This window comes from Dermacentor albipictus, chromosome 7 (genome assembly GCF_038994185.2).
Source record: "Dermacentor albipictus isolate Rhodes 1998 colony chromosome 7, USDA_Dalb.pri_finalv2, whole genome shotgun sequence".
Taxonomy (NCBI): domain Eukaryota; kingdom Metazoa; phylum Arthropoda; class Arachnida; order Ixodida; family Ixodidae; genus Dermacentor; species Dermacentor albipictus.
Genome location: NC_091827.1, coordinates 17,653,299 through 17,672,328, shown reverse-complemented (window position 1 = coordinate 17,672,328; position 19,030 = coordinate 17,653,299). Strand labels below are relative to the sequence as shown.

The 19,030-nt window shown below is 49.8% G+C and overlaps 2 protein-coding genes across 2 annotated transcripts in view; both read left to right on the top strand.

The window, feature by feature from the left end:
* Positions 1–6,138: 6,138 nt before the first annotated feature.
* Positions 6,139–8,231, top strand: LOC139047341 (uncharacterized). Its single transcript, XM_070521158.1, has one exon. It carries the CDS (start codon positions 6,279–6,281, stop codon positions 8,130–8,132), a length of 1,854 nt encoding a protein of 617 aa, XP_070377259.1. The 5' UTR covers positions 6,139–6,278; the 3' UTR covers positions 8,133–8,231.
* Positions 8,232–12,294: 4,063 nt separating this feature from the next.
* The window catches only part of LOC139047340 (uncharacterized), a 31,801-nt gene continuing 25,065 nt past the window's right edge, over positions 12,295–19,030 (top strand). Inside the window, exon 1 of the mRNA XM_070521157.1 lies at positions 12,295–12,700. Coding sequence (XP_070377258.1) covers positions 12,331–12,700 — 370 coding nt within the window. The 5' untranslated portion in view covers positions 12,295–12,330. The remainder of the gene's footprint in view (positions 12,701–19,030) is intronic.

The window sequence follows — 19,030 nt, the reverse complement described above, 5'->3', positions numbered from 1 at the left end:
GCTCAATGTCGGCCCAACGCCTATGTTCGGTCGAGGACACGGAAATCGAGATTTGCCGAGACATTTGGGGCCCGGTAGTTAGTTCTTCATTCTACGGGTAGCTTTAAATCGATGCGCGCTCAGCCGGCACCTGCTCGGCTGTTCTGCCTGAATCTCTGGTCACATTTTGCCTTTATCTCCGGTCACGTGTTGGTACGACACAGTTGGTTTCAATCAGGTTGCGCGATGCTTCCGCCCATCTTTTTTTCCCTCCTCCATGCATAAATCATAGACAAACAGCATCCGTTCGACGGCAATGTAGATGTACCTACTTTGCATTGAGCCTTTTATCTTGAGTAAGAATCGGTTTCGTTTTTGATTATGAGAATTAGTTACCATTGTAACGCGCATGCAAATTTGAACGAAGACTTTATTTTTTTTAAATGCGCGTTAGAATCACGCAAATGCGGTAGTGAAAACGAATACATACGGACTCGTTCGCTCATGACTTGGGCGCTAAAGTGTGTGTATATATATATATATATATATATATATATATATATATATATATATATATATATATATATATATAGCGCAATGGACAAAACGTCCCTCCGCCACTTCCTGCTGATTGCGCTGCTCCTCCTGCTCAGAGGTTGTAGTTGCATATTCTTGTGGAAATATGCACCAGACTGCAGCAGTGTGAAAAAGAATTTACTATGCAAAAGGCAGAGAGGTTGGCAAGAGCTGCATGTATGCGAAAGCCTGCTATTCTGCAAAGAGGAAGGAGGTAAGAGGACGAAAAAACCATTACGGCAGAATGCATCCTACAATGACCGTTGACGTTATTGCATTAGTATCAAAAAGGCAGAGAGGTTGGAACGAGCAAAATGTATGCGGAAGCCTGCTATTCTGCAAATATGAAGGGTGTAAGAGGACGGAAAAACCATCACGCCAGAATCCATCTTACTATGACCGTTGACGTTAATGCGTTAGCATTAAAAACGCAGTGAGGTTGGTACGAACAACACGTACGCGAAAGCCTGCTATTCTGCAAAGAGGAAGGAGGTAAGAGGACGGAAAAACCATTACGGCAGAATCCATACGATGACCGTTGACGTTAATGCGTTAGCATTAAATATATATAACGAAACAACGTATTGCACCGTCTAGACTAGATATATATGAGGCCTGCACTGCAGCGGGAATCCTCCTTCGCGCTCCTTCGTGCTCCTTCGCGCTCCTTCGCCACTAGACGCTGCGCCGTCTAGTGGCGCTGCTGAGAAGTCCGCGCGTCGCCTCCGAGATTGGAAACGTGGCGCGCCGGTGCCTGGGGGCACTCATGTATAGTCTACCGTACCAATGGCTGAACCTCCATGGAGAGAAACAAGTGAAAGAAATCATTCGGAAAGCGATCAAGACGACACTCAAACTGCCAATCAGTACGCCTGCACAGAAACTCCTTGCCTTGGGGGTGCACGATACCTTCCAAGAACATCGTGCAGCCAGCACGCAGGCCAGAGAGAGAGTAAACGTTTATTGTAATAGCACGCAGGCCAGCTGAGGCCGCTGGAGCCCCGGACAAAGGGCCCTACCCACGCTAAACACAGTCAAGGGCGCCCAAGAAGACCCTGACGGACAACAAAAGACCCTGTAGAGAGCAATAAATGTTTTTGATGAAGATGGTGATGACGAGAATTGTTCCCTCGCTTGGCCACGCACTCAGTGTCATATACTCAGTGACTCAAGTTGGCGAGAGGTTCATTGAAGACTGGCACATACCCAGTGCATTAATGGCGCAGCTCGCTAAAGCGTTGGCGTGAAAGGCACAGACACCCAAAAGCCTACCATTCTACTTGGGAATGCTCCATGCCACCCGGTCTTCCTGGGATACGCAACGCCTCCTCAACACAGTGGGAAACCGCTCTTTCCAGCACAGCCTCGGAAGAGCAGCGATAGCTGATTGACCGAGCCAGCCGGATAGCAGCGGCAAATGGGGCTCTATAGACTGAGGGCTCCACCCCCTGTTACTTCACTGCAAGATAACAAAGTTTTACTACTACTACAACTACTGTTACTACTAATCGAAAAGTGGCAAATACCCAGCGCACTTATGGCGCAGCCTGCTAATGCATCTGGTTGCTGTCCCTGAGGAGAGCCCTTGTGACCTCGGCTTCTTTACACTCAGCATCGGAGAGATTTAAGGCATATTTCTCGTCATTGTAAAGCTGCACATTCCCAGTGGCACATACCTAGTCACCCAAACCCAAGTTGGCATCAAAGATGTTCACTGGAGGCCAGCACAGGCCGAGTGGAGCTTACCCAGTACTTAATTCACATGGTTCATGTGTTTGCGCAAAAACTTTTTGTGGCAAGATTACTTTTTGTATGGACAAGATTAATCTTAGTGTATTGCGTCTCCAGTGCGCATCCGCATATTGGACAACGTGTATATAGTATCTCATTGTACCATATCATAATCATCCGCCACCTACCTTTCCCTGTATTTCCCACTTCCCCATTCCCCAGTGAGGAGTAGCAGGCTAGAGACACGCTCTCCAGGCCGACCTCTCCTCCTTTCTCTTCATTAAAATCTACTCCTCCTCCTCCTCCTCCTCTACCCACTACAACAGAAGCAGTCCTCTTGACAAAAGCTGAAGCCACCACGCTCTCACATCACCCGACGCAGCACATTCTGATCAGAACAGATAGCCAGGCATCGTGCAGAGCTTTGCGCGACAGCAATTTGCCGCAGCATGAATACGCCAGTCGAGAGACAGCCAGGATCGCTGCGGAATATCGACGATTACGCCAAGACCCTGCAGAGCGGTAGACCGAGCACGAGTGACGCCGAGCTCGCGCTTCAACCAGGGGTCCCAACGCTCGGTTTCAACGCGAGTTCCTCTCGTTGGAGTTTGGACATTCCTGCCAAGTGTGCCATCGTCTGTGGTTTCGCTCGAACCTATATTGACGCTCAACACGGTTCGGTCTGTCGGGAAACGTGCACAAGAAACCTGTGTGCTGCGAGACATTTTCCTGGAGGCCAGCGACCACGACGAGATGCGGCTGTGCAGCAACCAAGTTACAACCTAGCAGTAGCCGGAATAGCCCCTAATCGAGCAGCTTCGCTGTTTCAAATCCCGCGCGACAGATTGCGAAGTTGCCCGTCTTTTTTTTTTTCTCGAAGAACTAGCACGCTTTGGCGAACTGCGCCGACCAACTTACTCCCGTCGCATCATTTAGTCCATAATATTCAGCGCCTTGCGAGGTATAGCGCCCTGCAGTGCAGACACTGCGTTAGTCACCCAGAGAACGCGCATATTACATGGTTTTGCCCTCCCCCCCAAACACCCCTCAAAGCCTGCTTTCCAAAAAAAAAGAAAAACATACAGAAACTCGGAGAATTGTCTCCTCATGCGCATAGAATCCTTTGACTCGGCTCGTACTTACCTTTCCTTATGTTTAGCCTGATTTGTGCTTTTCATTCCCAGGTGGCCCGCCCCTCATTTCAATTTGGCACCCCCCCCCAATCACCCTCAAATTCAGGTTGGCCCACTCCCTATTGCTCCCCAATTTAGGTTCGCTCACTCCCAAATCACCCCTAAATTCAGGTTCGCCAGGCCCCAATTATCCCCAAATTTAGATTCGGCCACCCCCATATCACCCCGAAATTCGACATGGCTCACCCCCATACCACCGCCAAATATAGGTTGACCCACTCACAAATTTCGTGTTCCTTCCCTGCATGCAGGTTGTGCACACGCAAACACGGAACACAGGTGCTCCTGCCTAGCTGCTGTGCGCGCGCTTCGGTCGGCACTATGCCGATCGGAGCAGCAGCCAACATCATTAGGCTAACTTTAACCACGGCCGCTCAATTGAGCGGCCGTGCTTTAAAGGGAAGCTGAAGAGTCTGTCGAATTCAATAAGACGCTCATATACGGATCTGGGAACCTTATAAACCATGTAGGTCAAATTTGGGGTTTTTTTTTCAAATAGGAGCGACGTAATCGTCAGTTGAAATTGCGCTGTAGCTCCGCCCCCCGTCGAATGCCGCGCGCTGCTGCTGACGCTGACGATGCGAGCGGAGACCGGAAACCGCGGTGTTGTGACGTCAACTTTAGTGTTTTGCTCCTTCGCAGCCCGCGCGACCGTGCCTGACCGTGCTTGTTTCTGCGTGCGTGCCGTCGTAATCTGCTTCGATCGACCCTGCATTTCTTTGTTGGTGCGTCTGTGTGTATGTAGAGTGGTGGTCAACGTGCGCAGCATCAACTGATGTGGTGGGCCGATCATGCCGTCTTTCTGTGCAGCCCACGGTTGCACGAACACCAGCGGCCGCGACGATGTTGTCTTCCATTGCTTCCCACAAGACAAGAAGCTTTTAAGGAAGTGGGAGGCTGCTGTAAAGCGAAAGAATTTCAAGCCCGCAAGAACAACACTGGTGTGCTCCAACCACTTCCGTGACGACGATTATCGCCAGAATTTCCACTAGCAGGCTTTCTAAACGCAGCGCGAAAAGATCGGAGCAACGAAAACAAAGACGGCACGAGTGCGGACTGACTGATGATAACTGGTGTTGGAAGGCCTTATGAATACACGAACTCGCCCAAACCTGGATTTTGATTTACTGCGAGCTCCTTCATGTTAGCACGCTGAACGGAAGGTGCATGTTTATTTCCCGCCCTCGACGCAGGTTTCGTCGCAAAGCGCCGCGAATTTTCTATTTGCACGTGTGTTGTAAAACAGCCTGCACGCAGCTACCATAACGCAGTGCAAATGTAGAGTTTGCATGTGCTGGAAAGCCGGCGCATGCCAGGACGCTACGCTCCCCCCGTCTCTCGCGCACAGCGAGAAACCGACCGTCTCACGTAGCCGACGGAATTCGCCGCCTTTACGACTTCGGTTACGAGTAGTGTGCGGATGGCGCACAGATGAAGGTCACTACCCGTACTGCATGAACCGGGAAGCTTTTCACGCGTTTGAACCGTCTTTGTAGGTTGCCGACAGCTTTGGACAGCGCACAAATTCCGACGATCGCATCCTCGCTTACGTTCCACGAGGAGGCATGCAGGAACACAACACTGCAGTTGTTTGACCGGAAACGAGCTCACTAGATCGGCGAAAGATCGGCGAGATCACTAGATCGCTTTGCAAAAAACATACTCACCAAAGAGCATTTCCAACACGAGGAGATCCCAAGACCGCTTTCGTTCTCGTCGAAAGCACTGCTCGCACCAGCATCGTTTGCTTCTTCGAGAGGCCGGCTCTTTGCAATCGGCTCGTACATGTAGGGAGCAACGCCGAACTCTTCAGAAAAACGCAGTCTCTCTGAATTTTCTATTACGTCTTAATTTTCCATTACGGCACCAAACCACCTGGCACCGCGCTTCATGTGGAGCGGCAGCGGCCGGTCGCTAAAGTTGACGTCACGGGTCGCCCGACCAATCACAGGCGGAAACGAGACGCGCGAGCTGGGCGTGTCCGCTGCTGCACTTTTCGTCGAAATAAAATATATTTGCGCTTTCTTTCGCTCAATTTCGATACGATATTCGAATTCGGAGGGTTGAAAACCATTATGTACACATGTTCACTCATTTTTTCTGGAAAACCTTTCAGCTTCCCTTTAACACTTCACAAGACGCTCAGTAACGACGACGCTCGCCCGTCGGTCTCGTCTCGTGCGCCACTGTTGTGCGACGCCATGCAAATGCCACTAGCGGCACTCTTGACGAAAGCGTGGCGAGAGGAGACGCCTCCAAGGCGCTGTGTTCAGCACGGGTTGCTTGCTGCCTCGAGCCAACACGTCACACCCGCGTGTCGTTAGCCCGGTATTCAGAAACTCATATCAACTTGAAGCCCGCGCTTCACTTCACTTAATTGACGCCTGTCGTGAACGCACCGAAGGAAACTCAATGCGCGTCTTCAGCCCGTTCACGCCAAGCACCATTTACTAAGGTCAAGCGCATCGCTATAGAGTTGACATTCATTTCAGAATGCGGAGGTTTGAGCAACGTCGCAGGATTCTGATCTGGCTGCTACGCAATCACACAGTGTGCTTTTCCTATACGAAAGTTTCATCTTTTCTATCTGTTTACCTCATTCCCGTATTTTTTTTCTCTCATCTGTGTGTTTTGTGAAACCAGCCGAATACACGCCCATCCCAAGGTTGTAGGTAGGACAAGGTGTCCAATCTTGGACAACGGATACACTGCCAAAAGCAACGAAAACAGCACGAAAGGAGAAAAAAGAGCCACGTTTAAGCATCATCTTCATCGCCATCATCATCGCCACTGGTAGCCATGAAGTTGTTCGCAAGCTGCGTTCTACTTCGGAAGGTGTGTGCCAGGCGACATGCGTTCTTTTCGGCGTTCATCTTACTTTTGTGGATGGCCTTTCGGGTAATCCCGACCATTCCTCAGATGTTAAGACATAAGGAACTCTTCTGGAGCGGTTACGTGGTCAACACGCCGGGTTGCAAGATGCCCTTCTACGATCCCTACCACTGGACCATCAGGGACGGCGCACTGCAGAAGGCAGACAATTACTACGATATCTGTGCCAAAACCACGCGACGAAACGCGGTGCACCAGGACCTCGACGTATTCACCTTGGACGAAAAAGTGCTCGAGGAACACTACAACGCGTCGGCGAACGAAACCGACTGCTACTACCAGTCGGTGCTTAGAAATATGACGGCTTTGAACCCGGACGCAGAGCGAGTGCTTGGACCCCGAGTACGCGTCGTCTTCGGCAGGCCTCTGCGACGAGAGTACATCGTGATATCTTGCGAGGCGAACGGTACGCACCTGTTCTCCGAATACTTCCTCGTCCCAGTCGATAAGCGAGACGCCGGCGAAGCGCTTTCGCCGGGGCAGCTGAATGTTGTTATCGTGGGACTTGACGCTACGTCACGGCTCAACTTCAACCGGCGAATGTCCAGGACTCGTCGGTTTCTGGTCGACGAACGCGGCGCCTACGAGTTCCTCATGTACAACAAGGTCGGCCTCAACTCGATCCCAAACGTGATGCCGCTGCTTACGGGCGTGTCGGGCGAAGACCTGACCCGCCAGTTCAGGGGCAGTTACTATGACAGTGTACCGGCGATCTGGAAGGTGTACAAGTCGCTCGGCTACGCGACATTGCATCTCGAAGAAATGCCTAACTGGGCCCTTTTCCCTGGCAACCACGGCTTCAAAGAGGCGCCGACCGATTACTACGCGCATCACATGATGCTCCAGATGCTATATAATACCTCGGATGACAGATGGTGCATGGGTAGCCGGCTGAAGACGAAGGAAGTGCTGAGGTACGTCGGTGACATACTAAAATTTCATAAGGATAGGAAGCTGTTTGCTTTCGTGTGGCTGTCGGAGATATCGCACGACGATGTCCAGCAAGTGGCGTTCATGGACGCGCCAATGGAGCAGTTCTTCAGGGACCTCTCGGCCAGCGGCGTCATGGAACGTACAGCCGTGCTCTTCCTCAGCGATCACGGCATGCGCAAGGGGACCTTCCGCATGACTGAGATAGGCCGGCACGAAGACAACACGCCTTTCGGCCTATTCGTCTTTCCTCGCCGCTTCCTCAGCGAACATCCCGAAGTGGCAGTGTTCCTGGAGGTGAACCAGCGCCGTCTGGTGACCACGTACGACTTTCACGCGACGCTCCTGAGTCTCCCCGCTCTACTAGGATTAAGGGCGCAGCCGTCGACCACTGGCTTAACCCTGTTCAGGCAAGTACCACCGGAAAGAACTTGCGATGACGCCTTCATACCGCAACCCTTCTGCGCCTGCCTCGGTGCGGATGAGAATCTCGACGACGCGTCGTTAGGCCAGTCCTTTGCGCTCTTCGCCGTCGCTCATTTGAACGCTCTGGCGGAGACGCATTTTCCTGGCAAGTGTGCCACGTGGCATCTGGACAAAGTTGATGAAGCGTCTTTTTTCAGAGGCAACGTGACGGACAAGACGCTGATCCGCGTCTCACTTAAGACGCTGCCCGAAGCCCATTTCGAGATTTACGGCGGCATTCCAAAGGCCTCGTCTTTGGAGTACCACGTTGATATAATCGACCGCACAGACATTTACGTGAACAAGACCGCTTGTCTGAAGTGGAGCTCTTGGCAGAGCGTTTGCAATTGCAAAGACCAGGCGTGACCTCTGGTGTATATGGAGTGAACTCGTAGATGACGTAGCGGCGCCTGAAGACGACACATTCACGTGAAGTTTGAGATAAAAATGTGTGTTCTGTTTGCATTTGGACTCTCACTCGTTTTAGCTCTTGTTTTTGTGCATATTAGTCGCTGGAGCTGACGCCTTAGGGAAGCGCGACGCTCACATAAGGATATCTCCATCCGAATTCACTATTATTCGGTTATATTTCTGCGCCAAGGCATGGCCCACAACTTTTCAAATACAAAAAAAAATGAGATAGATATTAGTGCGCGTGGTATGCCCTGGCCGACAAAATCTGTCATTTTAAATTTGCCATTATTTTTCCTATATGTGTCACCAGCGCTCTGTGTTCATCTGAGGGTGGTGCGGCTCGAGGCAGCGTGTGGCCAGGAATGCAGTAATACCATCGACGAATATAGTTCCGGTAGTAGGAATGGAGGACAAAGTTTTATTTTGCATTAGTTACTCTGGTTCTAGACGCGGAAGTACACTCCATACAGGAGCACATTAAACGTTCAAGTTCACATCAGGAGGCGTCAGATACTCTCACCGCACGAAAGGTCTCCGCTTCTTTTAATAACATCGTCTTCCATAGGCGTCTAGACTATAGGGAATCTGATGGCTGTGTCCCGACCAATCACGGTCGTCTAACGAGTCGCAATGTCCTGCCCATGATATCTCATCATTCCGCCGCAGTCCACCTCCAGTAGTGCTAAATATGTGACCGTGTAGCAACGCGAATCCAAGGTCGGCGCCATTCTTCGATAGCCGTCGACCTGCCCCTGTCATACATAAGTTCAGCTTGTCAATTTTAGGTAGAGGGGTTTTTGTGGACTCGTCAGCAGTCGGTGTCAACGCTGCGTCGACTTCTGGATCGGCGCTGATGGATGGGTGGTGTAGCCTCGTGGTAAAACGTCGAATTAATGCCCTTGGCCGTGTTGAGACGCAAGAGACACCTCCGCCGCCAAGAGAGTCGAGCTGAGGGTGACCAGCTGCCAGGTTGCCCGAAGCGTTGCCGTTCGGTCATGACCTCGACGATTGTTCGAGAAGGGATGAGTGATGTTGCACTGAAGCTCGAGGGCCCACCCCTCGTTTCATTGTGTTGTTGTCTCTCGGAATAGACAGTTGTCTATCATTGTTATTGTTCATAGAAGTTGCTTTTTCATCCACTTTAATTTCCATTAATTTATCGTTTCTTTATTTCATTTAGTAAGTACAAGTAAGTTCCCCTAGTTGTCCTTGGTGTCAGTGTTTGTTGGCTTCTCACGATATGATTAATAAAAATCGGGCCCCTCGGTTATCCCCCTTCCTTCTCGTTCTACTATGTGCAGACACTCTTTCTCAGATGTGCTGAGCGCCTCTTCTCGCGGTGTCAGTTTTCGCCTGAGGATATAGTACGGGATGCTCTTCGACGCTTTCTTTAAGTTGGGTAAGGACGACACCTAGATCATGGTTGCTGGCTTCACACTGGAGAATTAATGCCCTGTGGAAGTCTGGATAGGCAAGCAGAGGCCGTGAAGGCAAAGCCTTCTTCTCAAAAGGATCCGCATAATCCGAATAAGGCTTCGAAAACCTTCCACTTTCGTGCGACTCACGGACTAAGATTTTATTTATCGTGTGCGCAAAGGACCCGCATTAAAGAAATAACAAAAAAATAATCAGTGCCCCTAAACTCCGTTTGAAGGATGACCAGCGAAGCTGTATATGTGGGCCCCTAAATGGCGGACTGCACCTCCGCCGCAGGTCTGCCAGGTATTGCACTACTTTCGGGATCAGCCCACGTACTGGGAGTGCTTAACGCATGCTTCACCTCCACTGGGAGTTGGCGTAGTATTGCACTATCTTGGGGATGGGCCCGCGTATGGGAAGTGCTTAACGCCTGCGTCATATCCGCCACCGGTCGGCCCGGCATTGCTCTACCTTCGGGATGTCTTTCTACACGTTGACACGATAGCGAGGAAGGTGGCCCTTAACAGCTTCGCTGTAGAAATGTTGCCTAAATCACGTGCTCGAAACTGCACTAAGATTCGAGCTTATTTCAACATGCTTGAATACACGCTCTAAGCGCTACTGAAAACGCTGCCGTCTTATGAACACACGCGCGAAACACACACCAGCACATTGCTTCTTTGTATCCGAGGAAGACACGAATTACAGGAACGGCGCAAACACTTTCTAAAATTGTGCGGTTAAACAATGGCTCCGCTAAATAAGGCCCTTTACTTTCAAAGAAAAAAATCTCGTGACCACTTCCGAAAAACGAACTTGTACTCAAGCGCGCGTCGTTGTAGACCGCTTGACGGACTACAACGACATCACGAAGGCCTATACCGCCTGGCTCGCAGGACTCTCCCACCCCCGCACCCGAGGCTGAGTCATACGGAGTCGGTACTACTGAGACAGCTCCAGACCGGATTGCTACCGAGCCCGGGAGGGATGCATCGCATGTACCCCGAGACATACCCGACCGATAAGTGCAGAGTCTGTCGGAGGGAGACGGTAGATTACACGCACATCTTGTGGGAATGCATTAAAAATCCAGAAGAAGCAAGATCAACAAAGATCCCACCGCGGCTCGAGGCAGCGGCGAAGAGCTACGACCGAGACGATCAGCTCTGGGCCGTCCAGCAGGTCTTCGAGGCGCTCGAAAGGCAGGGACCCAGCGAGCCGGCAACGGCGAGCGGAGACCCGCGCCGAGTAACGCCGACTTCGAGGATGACGTAGGCCCTCGTCGGGGCGCGCGAGCGCCCAACTGCAGGCATAAATAAAGTTTGCTCCAATCCAATCCAACCTGTGCGAGTAAAAACTATCATTATCATTTTCATTATCAGCAATGGCTCGTGCCACTGGTCGCGCCTTCGCCGTCGTCTTCTTCCACAGCTGGCTCCAATGGCGCTCATCATATCAGCGTTTCCATACTGCCCCTCCTTCTTCGAAGGCACTGACGGCACTGGTCCACTGCCAGTCGGCGCGGTGATTTCGGTCTCAAGTTCTTTGTCTCAACATATCGCGAAACGAAAATGCAAATGTGTACAACGAATGTATAACACGAATGAACGCGAAAGCATAAAAATAAATGTGTGCGCGTACCTTTCGTCAAGATGACCACCGATCAAGACAATAGATGTGTTCAGAAAATTCTGCGTTACCTCTTTGTCGTGTCTTACACCGCTTCGCTGGCGATACACTTTCACAGAGCGGAATGACTCATGATTTTTTTTTTTACTATCCATATTATGTTTCCTTCAAATTATTTTCGGTTGCAATTTTCAGTTAATCTTCCTATTTGAAATGCAACTGCCCATTTATTTATTTTCACTACTAAATTGCACAGTGTATATATATGTTTTTCTCAACAATTTCACCTATATATTTCATCGTGTCACTTCCGTACTTATCCTTATGTTTGACACCACTCGAATTTTAGCCTACCCTCAACCGTGGGCGAAACAAAGAGTGTCCGTTATTGAGCTAGAGTGGCTGAACTGGTATGTTGATAATGTTGCACCTTTGGTTAAGAGTGACGATCTAGATGGGAAGTGAGAGGAGTGATTGGAAAGAGCGGTGTCATAGAAAGTGAGAGAAATGACAAGAAAGACCACTGGAACTTTGCGCTTTTTCCTTTCACATTTCTCACTTCCCATTTAGGTGGTCATGCTGCTAATTAAAGAGGCATTTTTCGAGCACCGCTCAAGCTCCTCTTTGGGCGGTGCTCAAAAGAGCGGTGCTCTTTCCCTTCTCTTTGAGCACCGCTCAAAGAGAACGGAAAGAGAACAAGCAATGAGGGAAAAGAAGTGCCACCTTTAATCATTATCTTTAGAATTCTTTTTTTCTTATTGTTATCTGGAACTACCCCGTTCTTGGCCCATCCACCCGAGTAGGTATGTGCCACTAACATCTAGGCTCTACATGAACACCTTCATCGTCATCAACATCGTCACCAGGGAGGCGTTTACCAGGCGACAAGCACTCTTTTACATGGTTTCGGGGTTCGTCGTATCTATTTCGGTTGCCCTTTTGAAAATCACGTACGTTCCTCAGGTGTTCGGAGAGATGGACCTCCACTGGAGTGGCTTGTACCTTAGTTGAGGGAATCATCATCATCCTTACCATCATTATCATCATTAATCGGCCATAGTGTGCACGCGGCCGCCATTCGTAAAGGGGAAGCGTTCAAACGATGGCGACGTCCGCGGCGGCTACGAAGACGGCGACCAACAGCGATTCTTTAAGCAGCGATGATTTGGACAGCCCGCCCGATACCCGGGCGCAGGAGCGCCACGCGGTGGTGACTACTGTCGAAAGCGCCAGCACTAAGCGAGAGTTCATGCGCACCTTGGACAAGGAGAGCGCTCGAAGTCGCGCCGGTTGCCTCATCGTCGGCTTCGTGCTCTTCAGCGCTCTCACGCTGGCGCTGGTGGTCGGCACGGTGGTCATGTACCAGTCGGAGTTCTCGGCGAGGCCTCCGCCGACGACGGCTGACCTGTCGAACGTGACGCAAGGCGACAACGACACCGTCAGCAGTACCGAGACGAAGGACGCGGATTCCCGTGAGTGTACAACGGCGATATTATTACACGCTTCGTACCAGCGTGCTGTGTAGGCGGCGAGCTTGCTGGCGGGGAGGCCACGAGAACAGACGCGGCCCGACACAGTTGGGAAGGAGTCTAAATGGTTTCTTCCTGGGTGGCTTCGCAATCTCCGCTTAACTGAGACTTTTTTATGCGGTACTGACGGTGGCGCGTGTTGCAACGTGATTGGTCCACGTCAAATTAATGCGATTCAAAGGGGGTCAAGAGGATATCGTAAGTAGTATATATACTTTTTTTAAATTTATTCACAGCCATCTTACAGCGAGAAGTTTGCGCTTCACGCACCAGAGGACGCCACAGGGCGCCACCATTGAACGCCTAAGTCAGGAACAAGCAGGCATCAGTAGCCGCTGGCTGCTCCAGCTACCTCGCGCCGAGAAGCCCGGGATCACTTAGTACTTTTTCATATCTATCATAGATCCACTGCCTCTGCCGCTTTGGCCAAATTCTAGTGCCTGAATAGCGGCTGTCTGGGCCATGCTTGTGGCCGCCATGACCATAACATAGCCAGCAAACGCGGATCAGAAGACGCTCGATAGCACGCGGTGTCAAGTGAACAATTATGGCGGCGCGCATGGGTATGGTGCTGTAAACGATATATAAATGCATAGCTCAGAAATGACAAAAGACACAAGTTAACGAATCAAAGAAAGAATCATAACTCAAAACGTAATGTGATAAAGTAATGTCAAAAATTCACGAAAAGCTCCAGTCTCGAACAGAAGCTTTCTTTATATATGGATAGTTAGCGCTCGCTTCGAGGTCAACATCCGTTCGAGGTCTAAATCCGGTCAACTGTCCGTTTCGAGCTGAAAAAAATGTGTCCCCGCGTACACCGCCTCGCCAAAGCATACTCCATATGTCCACCTATAACATTGTAGTTTCTGCTCATGCAGCGTCAGTGCTTGTTGGCATGCCATCAGTATCACTAAAACACTAAAATATAGAGCAACTACACTGTAAACGGAAATAACTCCGACGTGGGAGTATAACGCTTGTCCTCTAGCGACCCTCCGGTTCGGAGTTTATTATGCTCCGTATGATCGGAGTAGAATTTTTACTCCGTGCGAGCGGAATTTTCGCGTGGAATTATGGGAGGTATTTTTTTCTATCTTTTCTTTCTTTTTTGGTTTGCAATGGACGGAGTTTTTTTGAGGTGCAACGGGAGTATAAAAAGAGGCATCGCGTCAGTTTGCACGAACATCTTTACATACAGAGGCTGCTGGTCAAATTTCGAAATATGCACACGAGACCGCGTCAAATTCGACGAAACAAGTCAATGAAAGCACATACATCATGACATACATAAACATTTCAGAAACGCCCAATGCAGGAACTTGAAATACATCCCACGTACACGCGATACCCAAGAAGCAACGGTGCCAGTATATATAGCCACGATACTGTGTGCCTCTAAACCGCCTAGGGAGCAGCTGTGCTTCTTTCAGAATTACGACTCCCATGCTCGTTCATACGAGACGTGCCTCTCTGATATTAACAGAATACCTTAATCAACACAAAACTGTTAATTCAGAATAGTGAGAGAAAAAAGTTAATGGCGTAAATTTTCACAATTAGCATGCCATTCTGAGTGCTGGAGCGACTTCGCACACTGCCGGCGTTCGCGGCCAAAAAGTAGTGCGTTAGTTACAGTAAGCAAGAAAAATGTAAGTGCGTCTGCTTCATAGCAAAAGTAAATTTTTGCGATATAGTGGTAGCGTAGCAACAAATTATTACGTGTGAGCATGACCCGCAGCAGCCGACGTAACACCGAAAAATGCGCAGTCATACATCTTATACACCGCACTACTTGCTCCGCGTCCGAGCAATATCTCTCGGTTGTGAAAAGGAGCTACATCGCTGACCTGTCGAGTGAATCCTTAAACTCGGAGCCAGCAGGCATGCGTCTAAATCAGTGTCTAGGATAGAGCGTAATGTTAATGCAATATCGGAAGCAACGACGTGACCAAAACCTATATGCGCGATAACAATTCGATGCACATCGCTCAATAAGAAGCTTTATTTACAGTACGCACACTTATGTCCTACCGTTTTTCTTCGGGTGAAAATATCCGTTCGCAGATACATAAAAACAGTTGCTTGCACTCCGATCTTTCTCACTGGCAACACAGCACCGCAACGAACTTGGGGTACGCCATACATGTGCGACTAGCACGGACGTCGTCGCTCGAACAGTGGCTGCTGTTGCCATTGCTACGCGGTCCTTTCAAACATTACACCAGACGTTGTCAGCATGTACCCAAAATGACATAAAAGTCGCATTTCACGTACTGAACAACACAAGCCAGGGTCACGCAGCACGAAAACACAGTCAGGACCTGAGCCGACATCACGAGCCAGTGAGCAGCTTCGAGGTATACCTAAGCCTTTTTCCGCACTTGAAAACGTTGCTCTTGCATTCATCGTTGTCAGCAAAGTGATCAGAGCAAACGTACTTGAAGCTGAGAAACAGCGAGCTTCAGGCATGCCTATAACACTTTCTGGAAGGAAATACGGGAAACAAATTGACGAAACGCTGTCACGGAACGACACTTCACAAATGTAAACAAACCGTCAGCCATGAGCACTGCCGACTCCGCCGAATGCGCCCGGTCGCTGGCGAGGCGCACAGCCTCATGGGAAGCGCCACGTGACCAAGCTCTTTCGGCGGAGGGGAGTTTTTAAAACTCCCTGTCGGAGTTTCACGGGAGAACAAGATTTTTAAGCGGAGTAAAATCGCGTCATGTCGCCCTAATACTCCCGCAGCCAGCCAGCGGAGTGAAACGAGGGAATGGCGCTGTTTTGCTCCCATACATCGGAGTAAATACTTGAGGAGGGGAGGTTTTAGGGTACATCATCTGTTAAAAACTCCCAGGTGGGTTTATTTTCGTTTACAGTGTAGGGCGGGGCATGACGCTAGGATGAAGGGGTTCCAGTGGTTCATTTCGGGTTGGCCTCACAATCTCTTCTTATCGTGCCTTTTTATGCGGTACAAACGGTAGCGTGTTGCAACGTGACTCGTCAACGTCAAGGTGCAGTGATGCAAAAGGGCCTCATGAAGATATAACACACACACACACACACACACACACACACACACACACACACACACACACACACACACACACACACACACACACACACACACACACACACACACACACACACACACACACACACACACACACACGCACACACACACACGCACACACACGCGCGCACACACACACACGCACACACACACACACACACACACACACACACACAAATCCAGCTGTCCTGAATGCTTCGAGCTGCAACGTCACTCACTTGACGATATAGATATAGCTCAGAACACCAAAGCGTATGTAATCTAGTTGGGGAACAAAATAAAAAAAAAATGTTCGTGTACTTATGTTAAGGAGCATGATAAGGAGTCACACGTGGTCAAAATTAATCAGGAGCACCCCGCTACGTCGCAAGTAATAATCTAACCGGGATCGTAAAACACCAGAATATGGTAATCTAATTGCTGCTTCGAGAGGGTCGTACCTGAAACGGTGTTTCAGGAATTAAAGCATGAGGACTATATGATACCGGGAACAAGTCTCGTGGGCACGAAAGGGCGAATTAAGTTGCGTTGCCGTTGTTATACTTGGAGCTAATAAAATGCAAATAACGCATGCTTTGTAAGCTCCCGAACGTGAACATGTGCACTTGTACACTTGCTCTTGCCATGCAGGTTTATACGCTCCAGACGTGCAGAACCCCATGTACGACTACACTGTAAACGAAAATAAACCCAGCTGAGAGTTTTTAAGAGGTGATGTGCCCCAAAACCTCCCCTCCTCAAATATTTACTCCGATGTATGGGAGCAAAACAGCGCCATTCCCTCGTTTCACTCCGCTGGCTAGCTGCCGGAGTATTAAGGCGACATGACGCGATTTTACTCCGCTTAAAAATTTTGTTCTCCCTTGAAACTCCGACAGGGAGTTTTGAAAAACTCCCCTCCGCCGATACAGGTTAGTCACGTGGCGCTTCCCATGAGGCTGTGCGCCTCGCCAGCGACCGGGCGCGTTCGGCGGAGCGGGCAGTGCTCATGGCTGACGGCTTGTTTACGTCTGTGAAGTGTCGTTCCGTGACAGCGTTTCGTCAATTTGTTTCCCGTATCTCCTTCCAGAAAGTGTTAAAGGCATGCCTGAAGCTCACTGTATCACAGCTTCAAGTACATTAGCTGTGATCACTTTGCTGACAACGATGATTGCAAGAACCACGTTTTCAAGAGCGGAAAAAGGCTTAGGTATACCTCGAAGCTGCTCACTGGCTCGTGATGTCGGCTCACGTTCTGGCTGTGTTTCCGTGCTGCGTCACCCTGTCTTGTGTTCTTCAGTACGTGAAATGCCACTTCTATGTCCTTTTGAGTACATGCTGACAACGTCCGGTGTAATGTTTGTAAGGACCGCGTAGCAATGGCAACAGCAGCCACTGTTCGAGCGACGACATCCGTGCTAGTCGCGCATGAATGGTGTAACCCAAGTTCGTTGCGGTGCTGTGTTGCCAGTGAGAAAGACCGGAGTGCAAGCAACTGTTTTTATTTATCTGTGAACGGATATCCTCGCCCGAAGAAAAACGGTAGGATATAAGTATATATGTGTGCTTAAAATAAAGCTTCTTATTGAGCGATGTGAATCGAATTGTTATCGCGCATATAGGTTTTGGTCACGTCGTTGCTTCCGATATTGCATTAACATTACGCTCTATCCGAGACACTGATTTAGACGCATGCCTGCTGGCTACGAGTTTAGAGGTTCACTCGACAGATCAGCGATGTAGCTCCTTTTCGCAACCGAGACAGATTGCTTGTACTCAGAGCAAGTAGTGCGGTGTATAAAATGTATGTCTGCGCATTTTTCGGTGTTACGTCGGCTGCTGCGGGTCATGCTCACACGTAATAATTTCTTGCTACGCTACCACTATATCGAAAAAATGTAATTTTGCTATGCAGCACATGCACTTACATTTTTCTAGCTTACTGTAACTAACGCACTACTTTTTGGCCGCGAACGCCGGCAATGTGCGAAGTCGCTTCAGCACTGACAGAATGGCATAGTTTTGAAAAATAACGCCATTAACTTTTTTCTCTCCCTATTTTGAATTAACAGTTTTGTGTTGATTAAGGTATTCTGTTAGTTTCAAAGAGGCAGATCTCGTATGAACGAGCATGTGAGTCATAATTCTGAAAACAGCACAGCTGCTCCCTTGGCGGTTTCGAGGCACACAGTATCGTGGCTATATATACTGGCACCGTTGCCTCTTGAGTATCGCGTGTACGTGGGATGTCTTTCAAATTTCTGCATTGGGCGTTTCTGGAATGTTTATGTATGTCATGATATATGTGCTTTCATTGACTTGTTTCATCGAATTTGACGCGGTCTCGTGTGCATATTTCGAAATTTGACCAGCAGCCTCTGCATGTAAACATGTTCGCGCAAACTGACGCGATGCCTCTTTTTATACTCCCGTTGCACCTCGAAAAAACTCCGTCAATTGCAAAGCAAAAAATAAAAAAAAGACAGAAAAAACCTCCCATAATTCCACGCAAATATTCCGCTCGTACGGAGTAAAAATTCTACTCCGATCATACGGAGCATAATAAACTCCGAACAGGGGGGTCGCTAGAGGACAAGCAGTATACTCCCACCTCGGAGTTATTTCCGTTTACAGTGTACGCTCTGCAGGAACTCGAGTCCGCCGCACCCAACGGCGAACACTCGTCGGGCCTGTTCTGCGGCACACAGCCGAGTTGGAATCTGGCTTCATTCCTCGAAAGACAGTTGGACGACTCGAAGGACCCTTGCCAGAACTTGTACGACCACGTCTGCTCGAGTTGGCAAGCCGAGCACGTCGACAAGGCCGCGGCGAGGGGCGGCGCTTACTCTGTCGACGACGCGCTGCTAGAGGAATACGAGAAGAGGATCGGACGGGCGCTCCTGGACAACGCCAACCCGTCCCCACAGCGTAGCCAAGCCCGATTCCTCTACGGCTGTGTTGCTGGAAACCTGACCTCGTCGGACGGCCTCGTGAGAGACGTCCTCTCCAAGCTTGCCGCAGTTCGGGACGCCGACAGTGTCGAACCTTTGGCGGAGGCGTTCTTCCAGATGGCCCGAATTGGTGTGTCGCCACTTTTTGACTTGTCCATTAGCGTGGACGACGACACGGCGAACGTAAAGCTTTTGCCTCTCGTGCCACGAAACGCGGATGCGTCGACTCAGGCAAACGGAGATAATGGCCGAGGCACCGAAGCGGCT

Excerpts from the sequence above, each read along its gene's own strand:
- LOC139047341 (XM_070521158.1), top strand. The coding sequence starts at position 6,279 with ATGAAGTTGTTCGCAAGCTGCGTTCTACTTCGGAAGGTGTGTGCCAGG.